Source organism: Nipponia nippon, unplaced genomic scaffold (assembly GCF_047370975.1).
Source record: "Nipponia nippon isolate SJK-2023a ecotype South Korea unplaced genomic scaffold, ASM4737097v1 scaffold_12, whole genome shotgun sequence".
Classification (NCBI taxonomy): domain Eukaryota; kingdom Metazoa; phylum Chordata; class Aves; order Pelecaniformes; family Threskiornithidae; genus Nipponia; species Nipponia nippon.
Genome location: NW_028262313.1, coordinates 8342739 through 8360908, shown reverse-complemented (window position 1 = coordinate 8360908; position 18170 = coordinate 8342739). Strand labels below are relative to the sequence as shown.

General features: G+C 48.1%; 1 protein-coding gene across 7 annotated transcripts in view; it reads right to left on the bottom strand.

The window, feature by feature from the left end:
• NRK (Nik related kinase) overlaps positions 1-16814 on the bottom strand; it is a 119148-nt gene extending 102334 nt beyond the window's left edge. For 2 of the 7 annotated variants that reach the window (XM_087748644.1, XM_087748639.1), the window contains exons 1-2: positions 16707-16814; positions 1624-1689 (exon numbers count right to left, since the gene is read on the bottom strand). In XM_087748644.1, the coding sequence (XP_087604770.1) occupies positions 1624-1689; positions 16707-16814 (174 nt within the window). Of the gene's footprint in view, positions 1-1623; positions 1690-6559; positions 6807-16706 lie in introns of those variants that run through there. The other 5 variants (XM_087748640.1, XM_087748641.1, XM_087748638.1 and 2 more) reach the window with 4 other exon arrangements.
• Positions 16815-18170: the final 1356 nt, after the last annotated feature.

The window sequence follows — 18170 nt, the reverse complement described above, 5'->3', positions numbered from 1 at the left end:
TACCAAACACACTGGAGCTTTGGACTGTGTGAAAACCGTTCACAAGGGAGACCACGCTGACCGCCTGCAGTTTGGAGCACACACTTTGTATCTGTCCACCCTAGCTGTCATCATTTGTCTTCTTCAGCTGCATGGTTCACTGTCATCCTCCCACAAAGAGCAGCTCCATCCCCTAAACAAGCCTTGGCAAAACACCCTATATTCAGTGGTCGTATGTATTTATATGAACAAAGCCTTTGTTATGGGTGTGCTCGCACAGAGCCAGGGTTACACACAGTCCATCATCTCTCCATCGCGTGATGCATGTGCACAAAGCTTGCCCTCAGCCTTGCAAGACCCTGTCTCTCAGTGCCTTGCTTAGAAGTTGCAGCTAGTCCAAGTGCAGAATGAGCTGAGATTCAAATCACCCATTATCCAGAGCTGTCAGACCCTGGTCTCCTGCGTGCTCAGCGGAGAGCAGCCTTTGGGTACAATTTTTAATTGTCATTGTTAATATTTCTTACACATTTTGGCAACTAACGTTCTAGTGAACCACACGATAGCACACATTTTCTTTTGCAGCAGAGAAGCAAACTATGTGGCTCTTTCCCATTTCTGCCATGATTAAGCAGCTGATTCACTCCCAACATCCCTAAAAGATGACTAGATTTAAATTTTTTCTCTCCCAATATAAAATAAATCCAGGCGTGAAAAGAAAGGCAGCTATTTCAGAGGCCATTTGGGAGCTTTAGGATCTTTTCACAGGTAGAAAACTCTGTGATTACACTGAAAACAGCACCCCTGAATGTCTCCGGGCTTCTAATCTGTCCATGTGAACGCCTGAGCCTCTATTTTTAATTTAGTAGTACTGACCTCAGTATCTGAATGACAATCTCAGAAACAACACAGACTTAATCACAGCAACAAAGAGTTACATGAGAAAGATCCTGCTTCTGATATAAAAATAAATTTTAAAAATGTAGTATGGGAAACCAGAAACTCCCCAGAACTGCTTCTGTAGAGGATTTTCCAGAATCTTTGAAAGAGTATCTCTAGCTTCGAAGGGAAACCGAAATGCGACCACAGCAGATCTGCCACCAGAGGACGGACACCAAAACGTAACATACATTCAACGAACTGCGATCGGAGAAAGACAACCAGCCCTCCTGCTTTTCTACATCAGGTCCCCCTTCTGCATTCTTCCTGCAGTAGGGGATCAATGCAGAAAGAGCCTGGACCGATACAAAGACGCGGCATGCAGTGGCTTGTCGGCAGCGGGACCCGAGGGAGAAGCAAGACCAGACAGCTTCCCCCAGTGCCATTATCCTTCTGAGGTACCTCCAAGGGTTCAGAGGCACAGCCTGGTCCTTCCTCTGTCCTCTTTCTCCAAATGAGAACAACACCGACTCGGTTCCCTATTTTATCACGTCTGTGTTCCCTTCTTAGATCATTCTTAGGAAAGGCTTTGCAGTGAAAGAACACTTTTCACCGGTGACACCATTTTGCATTACACAGAAAAGACAGCAAGATAAAACAGGCTATTTCTGGAACAATATCGTCCACCTTCTTAAATGGTGCTCATTTCTGCTTTAGGAAAAACAGCTTTATCAAGAACAGCATCGTAAATTAAAGAGGCATCCAAACCTTATAGACTTGTCCATATGTCCCATTGCCAACAACCTGCACCAGTTCAAATATTCCCGCAGGGTCCTGCAAAAAGCAGAAGAAATAACATCATTTGCAGCAAAGCCACCACTTCATAGCAGAGCATAACTGTACACAACCAAAATGAAAACGTCTGTGGCACACCTCCTAATGATCTGTATTACACACTAAAGGGGAAATAGCCAAATAACAGTATAAGAAATACATTAATATTGAAGTTTTCAGTGAAGTTGCTCAAACCTCTATACACAAAACAACTCGGTGAAGATTTGTAGCACAGCAATACGGCAGATATAACAAATAAATGGAGATGTGTGAAGAATACAAGAATTCAACAGATTCGGCTTAGCAGTAGAATAAGGAATAAACTCCAGGCTTCCTGAGCCTTAAAGCACTGAGCTAGCCTCGAGGCTGAGCTGCTGTCTTCTGCTATGAAACACTTAACACTAGCAATGTAACAAAGGAACAAACCTAAATAGTAGAATTGAAAAAATACTATACAAAGCACCTGAGCCCAATTACCTTACAAAAGGGAAATGTATCATCCCAGGCAATCTTAACACTACAGGTTGAGAATGTTCGATTGTCCTGTTTTACAACCATAACAAGGCAAATTTGATGGATGTATTGAAGTCTTGGCTTTGAACCCAAGCTAGATTGCTGTTAATTTACACAAAAGATTCATGTGTCGGGTGGTCAGTGTACTATACCACCTGAGCCAACTTTTGCCCTACTGGTTTAACCCCAGCTGCTCTAAAACCAACCACTGCAGATGTCCTTCTCCAATAATGAGATGCTGCAGCCTTTCAGATCTAGGAAGACCATCTTGTTGCAAGGCATGGGCAAGGAAATGTTTGCTCCTGCATGACCGAGCACATTAAGAATCTGTTGCTTCAGTTAAAGCTCACTTGAGAGATTTATATGAAAACATTAAGAACTCAAGAGACCAGTTTCTTGGTTTCTGGCTGAGCCATTTTTCAGTCAGCTCATTTCTTGGGATGATATCATTGAGAGATTTATATTAAATATTATTAACTCCATGTGTCAGTTTTACCACATCTGTTTCAGCAATCTGTCATGTCAGATGATGCCTATTGGTACTGCTGAGGGATGCGATACAGAAAAACATTATCTCAGAAGTACAATTTCTATGACCCTGGTTGCAAAACATCCTTTTTTTAAGGTATCAAGCTACTTCTCCACTCCATTTGTATGTTATTCTTTTAATACAAATAATGCTTTATTCATATCGGATATGGAAATGTTTACTTAGGCAAAATCTCAGTGGAAACATACAGGCTTTTTTCTGAGCAGATTCTGCTTTTACTGGCACAACTGTCATGATAAACAGCAATAGCTTTCACTGTCAGAGCAACACAGCACAGAACTCCACACCTGAAAGTACTAATGAGTTAATTTGGTTTTGCCTTTAAGTTAAATGAGTTTTAATCTTATACTTCCTGCATTGTCAACCTCACAAGACTTTTTTTTTTTTTTTAAATAACTAATTAACCATGCATAAACCAGATCAAATCACTGACTTTTGACTCATGCACAAGCCAGTCTGTGTCATTTCTTTTCCATCTTGTATTTCTAAGACAAGGTAGTAAGGCATGGTCTTCTAGACTTCAACCCCAATTCCAAAAGCCCTCACACAGAAGGAAATCAATGGGACCGCTCGTGTATGGAGCTCAATACAGGCATAAGAATGCTTGCAACATCGGGATCCTTGTAAAGTGCTTTGCTTTCTTCTCATTTCCTCATTTTTCACTTCTGCTAGTCTTGGATATAAACGAGCTGTACGCTTTGCTTCGGCAGAGCTGAAGTTAGCAATAATCCATTGCCGCTGCTAAAGCAACAGGTGGGTGCTACAAACCTCTGCCTCGTGTCCCACCTTCCCCCGGAGCCGTTCCTTGGGGTGCACACGCTCCGTGCAGTAAAACGCACGGCGGCTCTTTGGGGAACTCTTCCAGACAAGGGCCCCTGTGCACAGTCTCTACTGCGCTCCTCCGTGGGAAGCACGAGCAGCAGCCCATTTCCACACCTCTTCTGCAGAAAGTAGCACTGCTGAATTAAGAGGTGTTCATAGTGCGCAGAAACCTAGAGGAACCTAAACTGCATTTTCAACTCAGAGTTTGCAGCCGTCCCTCTCTCTTAAATGCATGCTCTGTCCTCACTCTTCTTCTCCAAGCTTATTTATTATGCAAATATAGTAATTTAACGCGCCTAAAAATCACCTTCTCTCTCTCCCTCCAATCGATCTCATTCTGATTTAGCATCCTAATAACCTGCTTGTAAAGGTTTCAGACACCCTAGGAAAAATCCGAACAATTATCTAAATAAATGTTAGCATTAACTTTAATATAGCAAAAATCCTACCCCGTCTTTGCTAGCCAACTGAGCATTAACATCTCAAGCCTCCGCAGCTGAGTGCAGCCAAAATACCTGGCCATCTCTCTTCTTTTAATCAGGACACCATAGTGAACCCAGCCTTGTTAAGAGTCATAAAGTATATTAATCTGGGCTCTGACTTTGGTCCTTGGATTGCCCTTGTTTGCTCGGATATTGGCACTGCATCGTTCGCTGGCATTCTTCACACTGGCCCAACTTCTTAATTATCTTGGAGTTAGGTATCATCTTTGATGTAGTGCTTCCTCTCGGCTACCGTTTAAGCCCCACGGCCCATCTAACCCTTCACCAGCCAGCCCCTGCCAAACTGCTAGGTTCACTTTGACAGACGCCACAGTCCTGGCCTGAACATTCATCACTTTAAGGTTAATTACTGTAATGCACTGTACCATATGGTGGCCTTCTTGCTTTCCTGCAAGTCATCTGCAGAGTACTCAAAAGGCAAGAGCAAGACTGCTGACCCAGAGGCACCCAGGCCACATCAATCTCCTTTGCAAGGCAGAATGAAAAACAAGGAACGCAGCAGGAGCCCAACCAAAATGCACTTTTTCACAATCTCTGCAACTAAACAAGACACAGGTGTCTGAAGCTCAAGTTCTTCTACAGGGCCTCTGCACCTCTGCACGTAATGCCGAGATCAGCAGCTTTTTAACCACCTCACTGCCACGATGAACCCAGGGCAGAAGCGCCCCAGTGAGATCCTCCCACAACACTTGGAAACTACGGCCCAAACCACCTCTTTCCAGGAAAAGGGGAAAGCCCTGGCAAGCACCCATTTGGAGGGGAGCAAGGCCAGCTCGCGCAGTTTGAAGACAACCCCAATCACAGTTGGGCCTCCCCGCTGGACCTCCTGACCGCGGCCAGGTTGGTAGGAGCGCAGCGCCGGCCAGCTCCCACCGGCCCCAGGAACACCTAAGACAAGGCAAAGGTCAAGCACCCATCTTCACAGAATTCCTACAGCCCAGCCTCACCCACCTTCCACTTCCCACTAAGCACAAACCCCAAACTAAGGCTGCTGACGTGCTGAAAAGGTTTCCTCGGAAAGGACACGTTCGTCTCTTCCCCTGCCAAGGCTGAAGCTTGCCGTGCTTACAGCCGCTGGGAGGGAGGTTTCTGCATGGGATGGTTTTGACCCAAAGCCTGCTGTCTGGTTTGCAGCGCTACTCTTTTTTTGAACTTACACTGGTTTCTTATCATTTATTTAAGGAGATAAGATTCATCTGCTGAACCTCTAAAGAGGAACTTCCAGTGTTTTGCCTCACTCCCCCTCAGCAGAGCCAGGTTAAACTTCTGCCTGCCTTGCCCGGAGCCTTGTGCCATCCTCACAAACGTTACTGTCTCTGCTGCCTTTCTTCTTTCCGCCGCTGGCCTGGAACACCCTCCTCGCCACGTGATTATTGCAAAGGCTTCTCCCAGCCCTCTTTTTTTGTCCTGATATTTTTAGAAAGTAGCTTGCTTTGGTTTCACTGTCTGGGGCTGACTGCTTTTTGCCACAAGTGAACTCTTCCCTCTTCTTCTGTGGAGAGCGCCCCAGAAAAAAAACTGCCGCAGCTGGACTGGGTTGATGGGCTGTCAGCTTCTAAGTAAAAAAGCGAGGTGGAACTAAGGGGCATCGCACACAGCCCTGTTAACCGTCTGTGGATGTGAAACACTAACAGTGTGGCTTTTAATGCGGCCGAAGTTTGGACTATGTTAAAAACCTAAAATCACAAGAGCATAATGATAAACATTCATAGCAAACTAGGTGAATGCTGACTTTTTTTTAGCTTTAAAAAAAAAAGCCAAAACCTCAACAAAAAACCACAAAGCTAAAACCCCACGCACGTATTTTCTTCCAGAAAATCCTCATTTCTCATTTGTTTTCTCTCCACAGCCTCACAGCATTCACATCACCCCCAGGAATGTCAGCAGCAATTATTTATTATCTTGGGAGGGGAACCAACCTCCCCGGTGAAACACTCCTGGCCGGGCCGAGCGGGGCTCCCGTGGGAGGGTCTCGCCAGCCACGGGAACGCGACCTCTCCCGCCCGCAGGCAACGGGGCAGGGCGAGCTGCGAGCTGGTGGCGAGCTGCGAGCTGGTGGCGAGCTGCCCAGCTCCCCCGGCCCCAGCGACTTCGCACCCGACGGCACCGGCGGAGCCCTCGCCCCGCAGCCGCGGTGTGAACGCCCGCGCCCCTCTCACGCCCGCACGCATCGCATCGCCCCGCTCTCCGCGGCCGCTGTCCCACGGCCGCTGTCACGGCTGTCCCACGGCCACCGCACGGGCTCCCTGCAGCGCCGGCGCCTCTCTCCGGAGCGAAAACCCCTCAGATAAAGGGGAAGAAGAAATTAAAAAAAAAAAAAGAAAGAAAGAAAAGCGGGTGAAGCCCGCACACGCCAGCGGCGAGGCTGCAGAGGCGAGGAGCAGCCCCGGGCCCAGTGGGGTGCCACCGCCCGCGGGACGGTGGAGGGGCCCCACCGCCGCCGCCCCGGGCGGGACCCCCCCCGCCCCCCGCCGCTCCTTACCCGCAGGGCCGCCAGGTCGATGCCGTCCAGGCTGCGGGCGGCGCAGTCCCGGGCCATGGCGCTCCGCCGAGCCCTCAGCGCCGGCCCCGCCGCCCCGAGCTAACGGTCCGGCGGGCGGCCCGGCCGTGCCCCGGCGAGCGCAGGAGGAAGGCGGGCATGCCCGGCCGGCCGGAAAGCCCTCCCCGCTCGGCGGGCGCGGAGGCAGCCCCCGGGCCGGGCGGCCGCCGCCGGTAACTTCGGCGGAGACGGTTCCTCGGGAAAAGTTTGCGAGGAAGTGACGTGAGGTGGCGGCGGGGGTCGGGGCCACCTGCCGCGGGCGGGGGCGGCCGCCACGCCAGCCCCCACGCGTGGGGGGGCCGCGCAGGCAGGGAGGGGTCGGGCAGCTGCCCCAAAGCGCGGCCGGGGGGGGGGGGGGCGGCGGGGACCCCCGCGCTGAAGGCGGCGGCGGGGAGAGGGGGAGAAGCGGCGACCCCCGCGCTCCCAGGGGCGCACAGGCGGCGCAGGCTGGGCCACGGGGCTGCAGGGGATTACACCGGCCATAGAGAAGAAAAAAAAAAAACCCAACCCAAACCAAAAAAAACCCCCAACCAACCAACAAATCCAAAAAACCCAAACAAAACCAAGGAAAACCCCACCACAACCAAAAAAAAAAGCCCAACAAAAAACACCAAACCTCACCTCAAAAACCCAACAAACTACATTAAAAAAAAAAGAATACACACAAACACTTGCGGACCCTTTCCCTAAGGCGAGGAGCGCTGCAAATAACGAGCCCACAGAGGCGAGAGCCACGCTGCTCGCAGCACGGAGCTCGGCGCTGTCGGGGCAGCCTCGGACCCGGGGGGACCCAGCCCCACGGTCCCACGCGGGGCAGCCGGCAGCGGCGAGTCCCTCGTGCTGCGGAGCGGGATGGCAGCCCCTTGGCGAGCCTGTCCCAAGGCACTGCAGCGTGCTTCGGACGGTGGCACATTACTATAAACTCTGCTGCCCATTACAGTCTCTTTCGCCCTGTAATTAGGGCCACAGAAAGAACACAGTGTACAACTGTATTGTAGGGGGGTGGAAGGACTTGTGGATATTTTAGGCCCCATACTTACAGACAAAAAATACAGTGGAAACGCACACTACTGAGATAAAGTCCTTAAATATTCCTGAACAATGCTCAGGGACAGGACATCGTCCCTTCACAGACAGCAAGCAAAGGGGATGAAATTCTGAATCAGTATTTTCACAACCACAGGCGTGAAATCAAGTTGAAGTGGTCAAAGCATCTTTGGTGCCTCTTAGCACACCACGGCGGACACAACGCCAGCAGCGTAGTGGCAGTGTTGTAATACAAGCATTTGGCAATTTCCTTGAAAGAAACGCTGATGCATCATTCAACTTCAAAGTGCTCTTTTAAAACAGCCCACACTGGGCATGTTAACTACAGCCACCCTGGCTGTTTGCTCTCCATCCATCTGTAGGCCAACATATTGATGTGCCGCTAACAGATTCGAGGCCGACTGCTGCATTAAAGCATAAGTTTGTTGAAGAACTAACCGTGTATAATGCAGCTATGCACGACAGGCAGGAATGCGCACGTGGGACAGCCCAGCCCCCCGCTCTCCCCTGGGCAGCGTTTGGAAAATCCTGGCCCTCACGTCCCCTTTGACAAAGCTAAGCAACAGTTTTGCTCCCCATTATCGCCTTCCTGCCTTACATAAATCCATCATTAGCCTTTTTGCTTGTGTTATTTCTCACAATCCCTCTTTATCTCTTCTCTAACCTTCGGGCCGTCCTTTGTCTCCTGCCACTTTCCACTTCCTTCCTGCTTCCCTGGTGAGAACTGGTGTGAAACTCCTGGCTGTGGTCTACCAAACGCCCTCGCTCTTGCTCCATCTCTTAGATTCTTTGCCAAAATTAATCCTACCTGCCTTGCTCGCCTCTGGCGAGTGCTCCAACCTGAGGATTAACTTCCACTTGACAGAAAGCTCTACCCCAAAATGATATGGAAATCTGTTTTTAGAAGTATAATACAGCTTGTAGTATTTCTGCAGGCATCTTTCAGTATCTCTTTGCTACATGCATTTATCGCCACCTTTCATTGTCTGTCATTCACCTGTTGAGGGTGAAACCACCACCAGGACAAGGCTACTTTTCAGAGTAGAATCAGATTTACCAGCCCCGAGCTCTTCATCACCAGCCTGATGACTGGTTCTGCAGCAACAGAAACTGGGCTCCAAGCGACCCTTGCAGCCCCGTGCCCTGCTTCTGCCCCAGCCCTCCCCAAAGCACGGTGCAGACGGGGTGCTTGTGCTGTCGCTGCCTTGCAAGCGGGCTGTCCCACCGTGCCCTTCTGCGTAACTCTGAAGAACGCCCAGGAGTCAGGAAATTCAATGCCTTAGTGCAACCTGACTGTTCATAAACTAGAAACCCACATTCATCTTATCAATAATAAAAAGTGAACAGGATCCCTAAAGAATAAATTCAATTTAAAAAAAAAAAAAAAACACAAGACACAACAAACACAAAAGACAATTAAATGCTATCAGTACGGCTTTCCTCTCCAACAGCCGTCATCAAACCCCTGCAGACAAATTCAGCCACCACAGACCTGAACATAAAAACCTTTCAAATGTCTATGTGCATGCAAGGATGTTTTGTATTAAAAGGGAAGTGCAAGCACGAAGGGGGAAGAACTTCCTTTGTTTCAGCAAAGGAAATGCCATTGTACCCCAGAAACATGGGGCCAGTCCTGAGCTCCGCTGTCTGCATCCCACCCCCCGGCTCAGATTTGGGTCTCTAATAGTACCACTAAGAGTAATCGCCCCTGCCAGATGTGACACTCAGCAAAGGAAGGGAGTGTTTAAAGTCGAGGCTGGAATTGACATGCTGGCTTGTTTCCTTTAGCTTTGTTTATGCTGGGGTCTCAGCTACAGGTGTGAAGCTGGCAGAGAAAAAAGCAAAAAGATAAGTCATCAGAGCACAGGATTTCCAGTCTGCAGGAAATAAACAGCTTCTTAAAATGTGGTTTCAGTCTGAATTGGACAAACTGACTCTTTTCAGAACTGTACATTCAGAGAAATTACCATTCAGAAAAACTCAGACACAGAGGATCTTCTCCTTGAAATAATCCCCCAGATGCTGCCCAGGGCAGGGCCATCCCTGCCGCTTCTGCGGCCGCGGGAGCGGCCAGGCTCAGCAGCTCGTGCCACGTCCGTGACTCCAGGGCCAGCTCTCTGCATGTGCTTCCCAGCAGTTTCAGGATCCAAATCCCAGCTCTACAACAGGGAGCTCAGAACCCCCAAAGCTCAAGTTAGGCTCTCTGCTATAGAGGTAGGAGGCAAAACCTCCCCTTCGAGCTTCTTGGCCCCCCTGCTCCCAGCTCCATGGCAGAGAGCCAGAGCCCGATCCCAGCGAGCTGGCCTTCCCCAGGACTCCTCTCTGCAACGGCTCCCCAGCACTTGCTCCAGTCCGATAGGATCCCTGGAAACACCAGCTTTCTTGGCACCAAAACGTTACCCAAGAGATTTATTTTGCTGGAAGTTTTCTTACCTTCTGTATGGAAACTCCATTCTGCCAGTGCCAGAGGTGCCTGATCGGATTGACCCAGTCTCTAGTGCTCAGACATCAGCACCTTTCCCACAGAATAAGGATCCTTTACAAAATTCCCCATGAGTTTTGTTTTTTATAGGAACTAGAGATTTTTAGACATCTCTTTAATGTTTCTTTAGGGCACAACCTTTAGCTGAGAGGCAGCCAAGTGACACAAGAGCCCATGAAATCTGCTTGTAACTACAGACTTCACCCTCCACTTCCAGAATCTCTCCCTGGGTTGCTCGAAAAGGCAGGCCAATTGTTTTGCCTAATGCTTTCAGAAACGATTTTGTCCTCATTTGGTTACACCAGAACCAGAAGATTACCAGCTGTTAAATGCTGATTACAGGAGAGTCAATGAGTGGCAACGGCCAGCATCGTATTAAGCCCAACATTCACCCCATGAGTAGGGTCTGTTGGCTGCCGCTTGAAGTCATTACCATTTACAGCATCATTCTGGAAGTGATTTATTGTTACTAACAGTTTTTATGAAGTCCTGGAGTACAAAAAAAAAATCATCTTGATTTATTAGGCCAGCCACTAACTTTAAAGTTGTCCCCTTCCGTTTCCAATTATAGCATAGTTTAGTACCATGGGTGGCTTTGCTAGACTGTCAGGAACAAGATTACACATTAAAAAGCTGTCTAGGATTGTATACAGCCCGGGTACGTCTTCACGCTAGCTTGGTGGCAGTCACACAATGCCATGAGTCCTATTTGGTGAACACAGAAAAGCAGAGAATACTTTCATCAGGTCCCACCTTGGAAAATACCCGTACAACTTAGCCCAGCCACTGCAAAAATTCTTTGGATGCAGAGGAAAGATGCAAGTTTCAGGCCGTGGACACCCAGCTACTTACATTCCGATTTAGTTAAAAAGATGCTAAAAGAGATGAACCCCCAACCCCTCCCCCAACCCCATCCACTTCATAACTTCAGGATTTCTGTGACCCATCCCTGCAGCGCTTGGAAATCACAGTAAGATGTCTTTGTTTGCCATGGATTGTTGGACGAGGCTCCAAATATTTCTCATGCTTTCTCCTATTTGAACTAAAGAAAATTCCGCTTCATTCCAAACACATCAAGGCTGGGCCAGAAAGTCATATTTAAACCCAAATCTCTCTTCAGATTTGCACTTTGCGGAGGCTGCTGCATTAGGATTGAGAGATAGGGTTACCACCTTGCGTAAACTGGGAATACAAGAAATCCGGACAAAGAAACCAAAACAGTAATTTCTTATACAATACTCAGTAGCACATACAGTAGTTTTCAGCCCTTTAAAAATTAAATAACTTTTTTTGGTTCCTGGCAGCCGTGCTAGTTCAGTTCCACAGGATATCCAAAATGAGACCAAACAGCTTCCTTCCCAAAGGATTCCTGAGCAGACAGGCAAGCTGGAAAAAGTGCCTCTCACTACTGTAATCACAGCCAGGATGTCCATCTCATTTCCCAGGGTAAAACTTAAAACACAGGTCTCCCACAAAACTTGCATTAGTCCGAATGCCGCCCACTGGGACTGTAGCAGAATTTTTTTTTTTTTTTTTTTTTTTTGCAATTGCACACCAACAAACCTGCCCGAGGAAAGCGTGTCCCTGGACACTGCACATAGAGAGCACGAGGAACCCTCTCCTCGCAGGACCGATAACCCTCCTTCACTGGTGACCCAGGACTTCACAGCATTGTTCCAGCACAGCACTTCGGCGTTTCTCAAGTAAGAACGCTGCTGCTGGAAGCTTCCCGTTTCCCGTCAGCCCAGCACACGTCCCGGCTATTCCTGACAACAGCACACAAACGCTTTCAGGGACAAGAGTTGTATTTTCTGGAATGATGATATTCTGCACTTCTGGCTTTTCGACTCTCAGTTCCAGCGCCAGTTGAATCCTCAATTGTGATATTTGCAGTAATACAGGAATCATACAGATAACTGTTTCCCGGTGTGAAAACTATTTCTATTACATTGTCTCCCCATGAGAGTTTTTCCTACATCACCGGGTATCTCACTTTGACTGTATGCCTAGTGTCTGAATACCACCACGGTATCTGCATGCCACAGTAATACCAGTGCACGAAGGCTGGCTGGCAATTTCGCAAAATTAAGAGCAAGATGATTTATTGAAATAAATTGAACTCATACATTTTATATTACTATTGCATATTACTGTTGTGCAGCCATCTGCCTAGCTATAAGTTTTTCCCTTTCCTCCCATCTTCTGCAAAGTTACTTCTTCATTCAAAGCGGCAACCATTTTAAACGCTTTGCGAGGAACAGTAGCTATATGTTACTAGGTCATCAGATCCCGATGGGGTTTATGAATACCATAATGAATTTCAGCCCAACATCTGTCTGCTCTCTGAAACAGATGCAATTATGGGAAAAAATAGCTGCTGCCTCTTCACAGGCAAATTTCTCAGTAAAAAACCCCAAATACAAAGAAAACTGACATAGCATAGTTTAATTGCTACCGCATTAAATTTATCAGTCAAAATATCACATGGCATACGCTTTTTTTGTGAAAGCAAGACAAGTTGTGGTAACTTTTCTGGCAGATAGGCAGAGGTTTTTCGACTTTTAGAAAATCTTGCAGGCATGGTTTGGGTTTTGCCAACCAAATGCTACCCTTGGATGACTCAGACCACAGTTCCCTTTTATCCAAACCACTAAAGTTTGGTGGTTAGCTAAGCAGGAACTGGTATCTGAATCACCCTTGGTTTGGAGGAATTGTCAGATAAAAGTCTTAGGCACAGGGTTTTGGGGGCAGGGCGTTTGTTGGGTTTTTTGTTGCCCTCTTCCCCAAAGGAAAGAAAAAAAAAAAATTCAACAACTTTAAGAGTGGGGACACCTTTCAACATACTTAAAAAGCAACTTTTAAAAAAAACCCCAACTTTATCCTATCTTTTTAATGTTTTCAATGTCATGTGTCAGTCTGGGTACATTCTCAGTAAATTAAACAGATTTTTTTTTCAGTCATGTTGCAAGCCTAACCTGTGCCTCACAAAATTACACAATTTTAACCTTGTCTTTAGCTACAAAAAAAGCCTACCTCATTGCTCAAGTCCCAGTTACATATCTGCAGTTCCCAGGCCCCCTGCTTCTCCTTTTCTTAGGAGATGAAAAAAAGGCAAAAGAGGAACTGTAATTTCTGAGCCCCTATCCAGCCCTCTGGAACAAAACCGGTCCCCTGTGACCTATTAACCATCTTCAGGGAAGCCTCCTCTATTCTCACTCCAATTTCTATTTAGTTCCAAGTTGCTTTTCATCTCGGTAGTTTGTCAACTTTGACCATTTCAAACACGCTTCGATGCCCCAGCGCATAAACCTTTTAAATCCTCCTCTTTTCCTCATGGGAAGTGTATCCCGTCTTTGGGATGTTGCCTAATTTGGTTTTTTGTGTGTGTGTGTGTGTGGCTGCTGGATGGGAAAGGCAAGGGGAAACTCATTTGAGCCTTGAGCAACAGAGTCCTCTTCCAACACTAACTCATGAATAAGTCTATGCCTTTTCCTGTATATCCTTGCCAGTCCTATCTAAACATTCTCTATCTTTGTATATTAATAACCAGCATATAACTTCCAGCCAAGTTTCAATTATGTCTGTAACACCGCGCTCAGTCTGGTAACAGGCAACAGGGCTCTCGGGAGGGTCTGCCAGCACTCTCGCCGCACTTCACATCGTATCTGGGAAAGCAGCGGGTAGGTGCACTCGCCTTGATGTTGCTGCTGCACGGTGCAGCTGTCAGCTGAGACTGTAAACATTTTAAAAATTAAATTTGACAAGTTGTTTAGTGGCTTGGGAAGAACGGGAAGTCTCTGTACATCTGCCAGTCATTCACTGATATTTAGCCACGGGAGTTTTGTGGGTAAGAAACGTGTTTGCGCAGGTCTGAGACCGGGTGTATTCACTGCTTTTATTGATAACCTGGAAACAAATACCAACTAATCGTTGCTCAGAGGGCACAGAGAGACAGCGTGGCAAGTGGCACAGGGCTGCACTACACAGCACGCATTGCTCAGTAACCTAAATCCATTTAAACAATATTCATCTTGTGGCAGGTTATGTGCAAGCCCAGCTTGCGCGCGGCGGGGTGGAAGGGCTATGGCACAGATCCTCCTTCCCATGCCGGCCTGGCTGCACCCAGCACAGCCTGGACACTGCCCAGCGCCCTGAATCCCAGAGGCACTTGCAAACTCTATCAAACAGAGCAAATCTGTGGGAACGTCTTGGTGCAATTCTGTGGCAAAAGGGCTGACGGGATCATGGCTGCATAAGCAGAGAAGACAGACTAGGGAATGGGCTTTACCTCACATACGGCTTTGCTGAGATGGATGCTGGAACAGCAGCTCCACCATCTTTCTAATAATGTGTAGAGCAGAAATGAAGACTTGGGTTCAGTGCAAGGAAGTGGCACAAAAATTAACAACCAAGGACAAAATGGCTTAGCGCGCCCACCTTGAATAGCTGAAGCTCTTACCTTATTAAAAATAGAAGAGACTTTATATTTTCTCTTAAGGAGAAAATAGGGAGCATTTTAATCACAAAAGACATAAAGAGAGCCAGTAGCTGAAGCAGAAACCAGACAATAAAAAAAAAAATGCAACAAAGTAGAAACAAAGGCACTGCGCGTTAACAGACCTGTTGGTTTCCATTTCTCATGGGTCTCTCGCTTTCTGGTTCCTAGTGTAAGTGAAAGAGCGCTCAGACCTCCCCAAATTACAGCTGCCTTCAGCAGCCTCTCAGACTGTTTCACTAGTCCAAAGTAAGTGGTGAACAAGATGTCCTGACCATAGCAGCTCCTGTGCCCCCCAGGAAATCCCCCCCCCTCCAAAGGGCTGCCTGGCTGCTTCACGGGAGCCGAGTCGCAGCCAAGCCCAGAACTGGCACCCTATAGCGCACTCGGGCTTAGCCTTCCAGCAAGGAGAACTGGGGATTTAAACCAGCTTCCCTTTTCACAGCAGCTTAAGCCCTTTAAGGAGTTTAGCTCCGTAAACCAATTAAGCATCTTCAAGCCCTTGAGCTCTCATACCTTCTCCAAGCAGTTTGCATGCTTACATTGCTTTAAAGGGCGAAAGCTGATTTCATCTAGCTGAGACCTGAGCATCTTAGGAGGTCACAGGGTGAGCAATCCCAAGCAGAATCGGCAAGCCTGGAATCCCCTGCAGACCAAATCTGGGGTGCTGCGCTCCCGTGACCTTGTTTCTGCAAGCAAGTTCTTACAGGTTTGGAAAAGGCCTACTTCACCTTTAATTCTTTGCTTTCCAAAAGCCCCAGTTCTAGGTTATAAAGCAATAGATGGCCCATGAGCTCATAAACTTTACACGCTAAGAGTGGGAGTAAACCGGCTGTTACCCGCATTTACACACCCGCTGTGGTAGCGCGGGCAGCCATAACTGGTGTGTCACCCCCTCGAGTCCCATCCCAACGCCTTATCTGCCCTTCCTGTCTTTTACTTTCGGATTAATTAACACTAAAAGAAAGAGAATGCTAATACAGTCATTTGATATTTGAATATGAAAGCTTAAAACCACATCTCTGAAGTACTGTTTTGGGATTTTTTGTTTTGTTAAACAGACAAATCAGCAATACCTTGAAAGCCAGAAAACCACATCATAAAGTTTTAGGCGAATCTATCACCAGCCCCGTTTGTTTCCTGGAGGACATATCCCACACAGCTAGATGTATTTATATATAAAATATATAGATTTGCATTATATATACATAAATAAAATTACTGCATATCTCCTAAATGCTGTAATTTTCATAGACACTCTTTTAAAGTCAGTTAATAACCATACATCATTACATTGTGTTAAAATACAGTTTTTAACCCCTGCACAGGAAAAGCACCGTGCTGCAGTAACAATGCGATTCTGTAAACAGTTGTGGATTAACATTCAGTGACCACTGCATCTTCTCTGTGATTAAAAATTCCCACCAGCTGCCCAATCTGCTTTTGTCAGTAAACTCCACGTCATTTTACAGCAATAAAAATACAGTTCGGCAGCTCACTTGAGGTCAGTCATGTGCTTATGCCTGAAAATGAGCATTTACACGAGCATTTTGTGGAGGACAGACCTGCTCCATTGCTCTGGAGCTGCTACTGCTGTTGCTCACTTACAAGGTCACCACCTCTGTTTCTTCTAAAACAGTGACAAATCATCCCAGACAACGCCCCATCCATCACCTCTGCCTGCTCAGCACCCGGGCAGTGCCCTCTGCGTTAGGTTCACCCCAAGAGGACATGGCACCGAGGCACAGCCCCTGGACCCTGAAGCAGATCTGGGCATGCTGGATCTTTGCATGGGCTTTCCAAGATGAGCCCTGTCCCAGTAAAGCACTTTGTGCAATTCATCACCTGAACCCAACTCATCAACAGGTCCAACTGGAGCTCTAACCATGAAACTTCCCCTCAAAACCCCCACAAGCAGGAGGCATCTCAGCAGTTCCTCCCTCCCTGCAAACACCAGTGTTTCTTGCAAACACAGATGGCATTTCAAAAACTTACCTTGCCTTTGATTCAAAATTCCCCAAGGCCACACAGCCCCCGCTAAGCATTTCCAGCATAACTGTACCTACCAGCTCAGACTGCACACCCCTCATCACACCGCCATCAGCGCTCCCCCAGTGCCTCCAGCCCCAGGAGTGGGAACATAGAACCGCCCGCGCAAAGCTGAGCTCCCTCATCAGGCAGGGACCCAGCTGCCAGCAATCATGGCTGATAGAGAAGGTGAACACAAGTGTGCCTGGTTTGCACAGATTTTATATTCTGCCTCTTTGATAAAACCTTTACATGGGCCCCTTCCTTGCAGAGACAAAGTGGGGGTGTCTTTGTACAGCTTGGGGATCTACAGCCATTGCAGCCATCGCTTGCATTTTGCAGTGGACCCTGCAATGTCTGGTGCAGCACAGCAGGAGTCACGGCCTTGCACAGCAACGCCCTCCGCTGTGGTCCATCACGCTTCCTCCAAAGCTTTCCACTCCGTTAGTTTTAGGGCACCCCAGCTGTAACTCGGAGGGCAGCCCTTGCCAGACAGTTTCTCTTCCTTTGTGGGAGCGCGCAGCTCCTGCACCCTGCCTGCCCTGTGCAAGAGGCTTGCGCTCACCCCGAGCGACCAGAGCAGGAACGCAGCCCTAAGCGCTCCCAGCTTGCAGCCCTGCTGCGCTCTGCATGTGCTCTCGCTCAGGCGCTCGTGCCTGTGGGGAGCTGCACGCCCCGTGCTTTCGCAGAGCCTGCCCTACGCCACGGGCTGCCCACCTCCTCCTCCTCCACCCTCAGGCTGCCACCACAGCTGCCGCGGCCCTGCGTCTGGCAAGCTGTCCCCTGCACAGCCCTGGCCAGAGCCACCTCCTTCACCCGCTCGCGTTTTGGAGCAGAGCGCTGGCAAGCAGCCCACACCAGCGCCTCGTGTGCTCCCAACCCACGCGGGGATAAATCCCTGCAGACAGTAGTCATGCAGCAGGCTGCAATGCAGCAGTGGGAGCATAGCAACAAGCTATTCCATGGTTTTAGCCAGCCCAGCACTGCTCCCCTTTGGCCGTGACCCTAGCCGTGCCGAGCCGTTTGGGATGGGGTGGAGGCTGGCTCTCCAGCCTGGCTCAGCAGGTAGGCTTCCCCTGGTGCAGATTAATACCCTGGTGCAGATTAATACTCTTTAATCTGCTGTCTAAAACCAGAGATGATCCTTGTGGTGACCAGGAATACACGCGCACGTGCTGTGGGTACTCACACACCTCTTCTGAGCTGCCTGCTTTATATCACCTCTTGCTTTGAAGCAGCAATAGTAGTTCCATTATTTTCCTAGGTGTTTTTGTCTTTAACTAAAAAAAACGAAACCAGAAAAACTTTCAGTTTAACTCTGCAATACTTGAACCCTTTTGTTCTTTTTGCTGGACTTGGGTTACGCCACAGAGATCAGTTGTTTTCTTTCTTGTCCAGACATGTCTTCCTGCTCAGCCAGATAACAATTTGCTTTACTTTTGTGTGGCTGGATGGGTTTGTGTTTTCCTTTGATATTTCTGTGAACAATGTAGCAAAGGTCG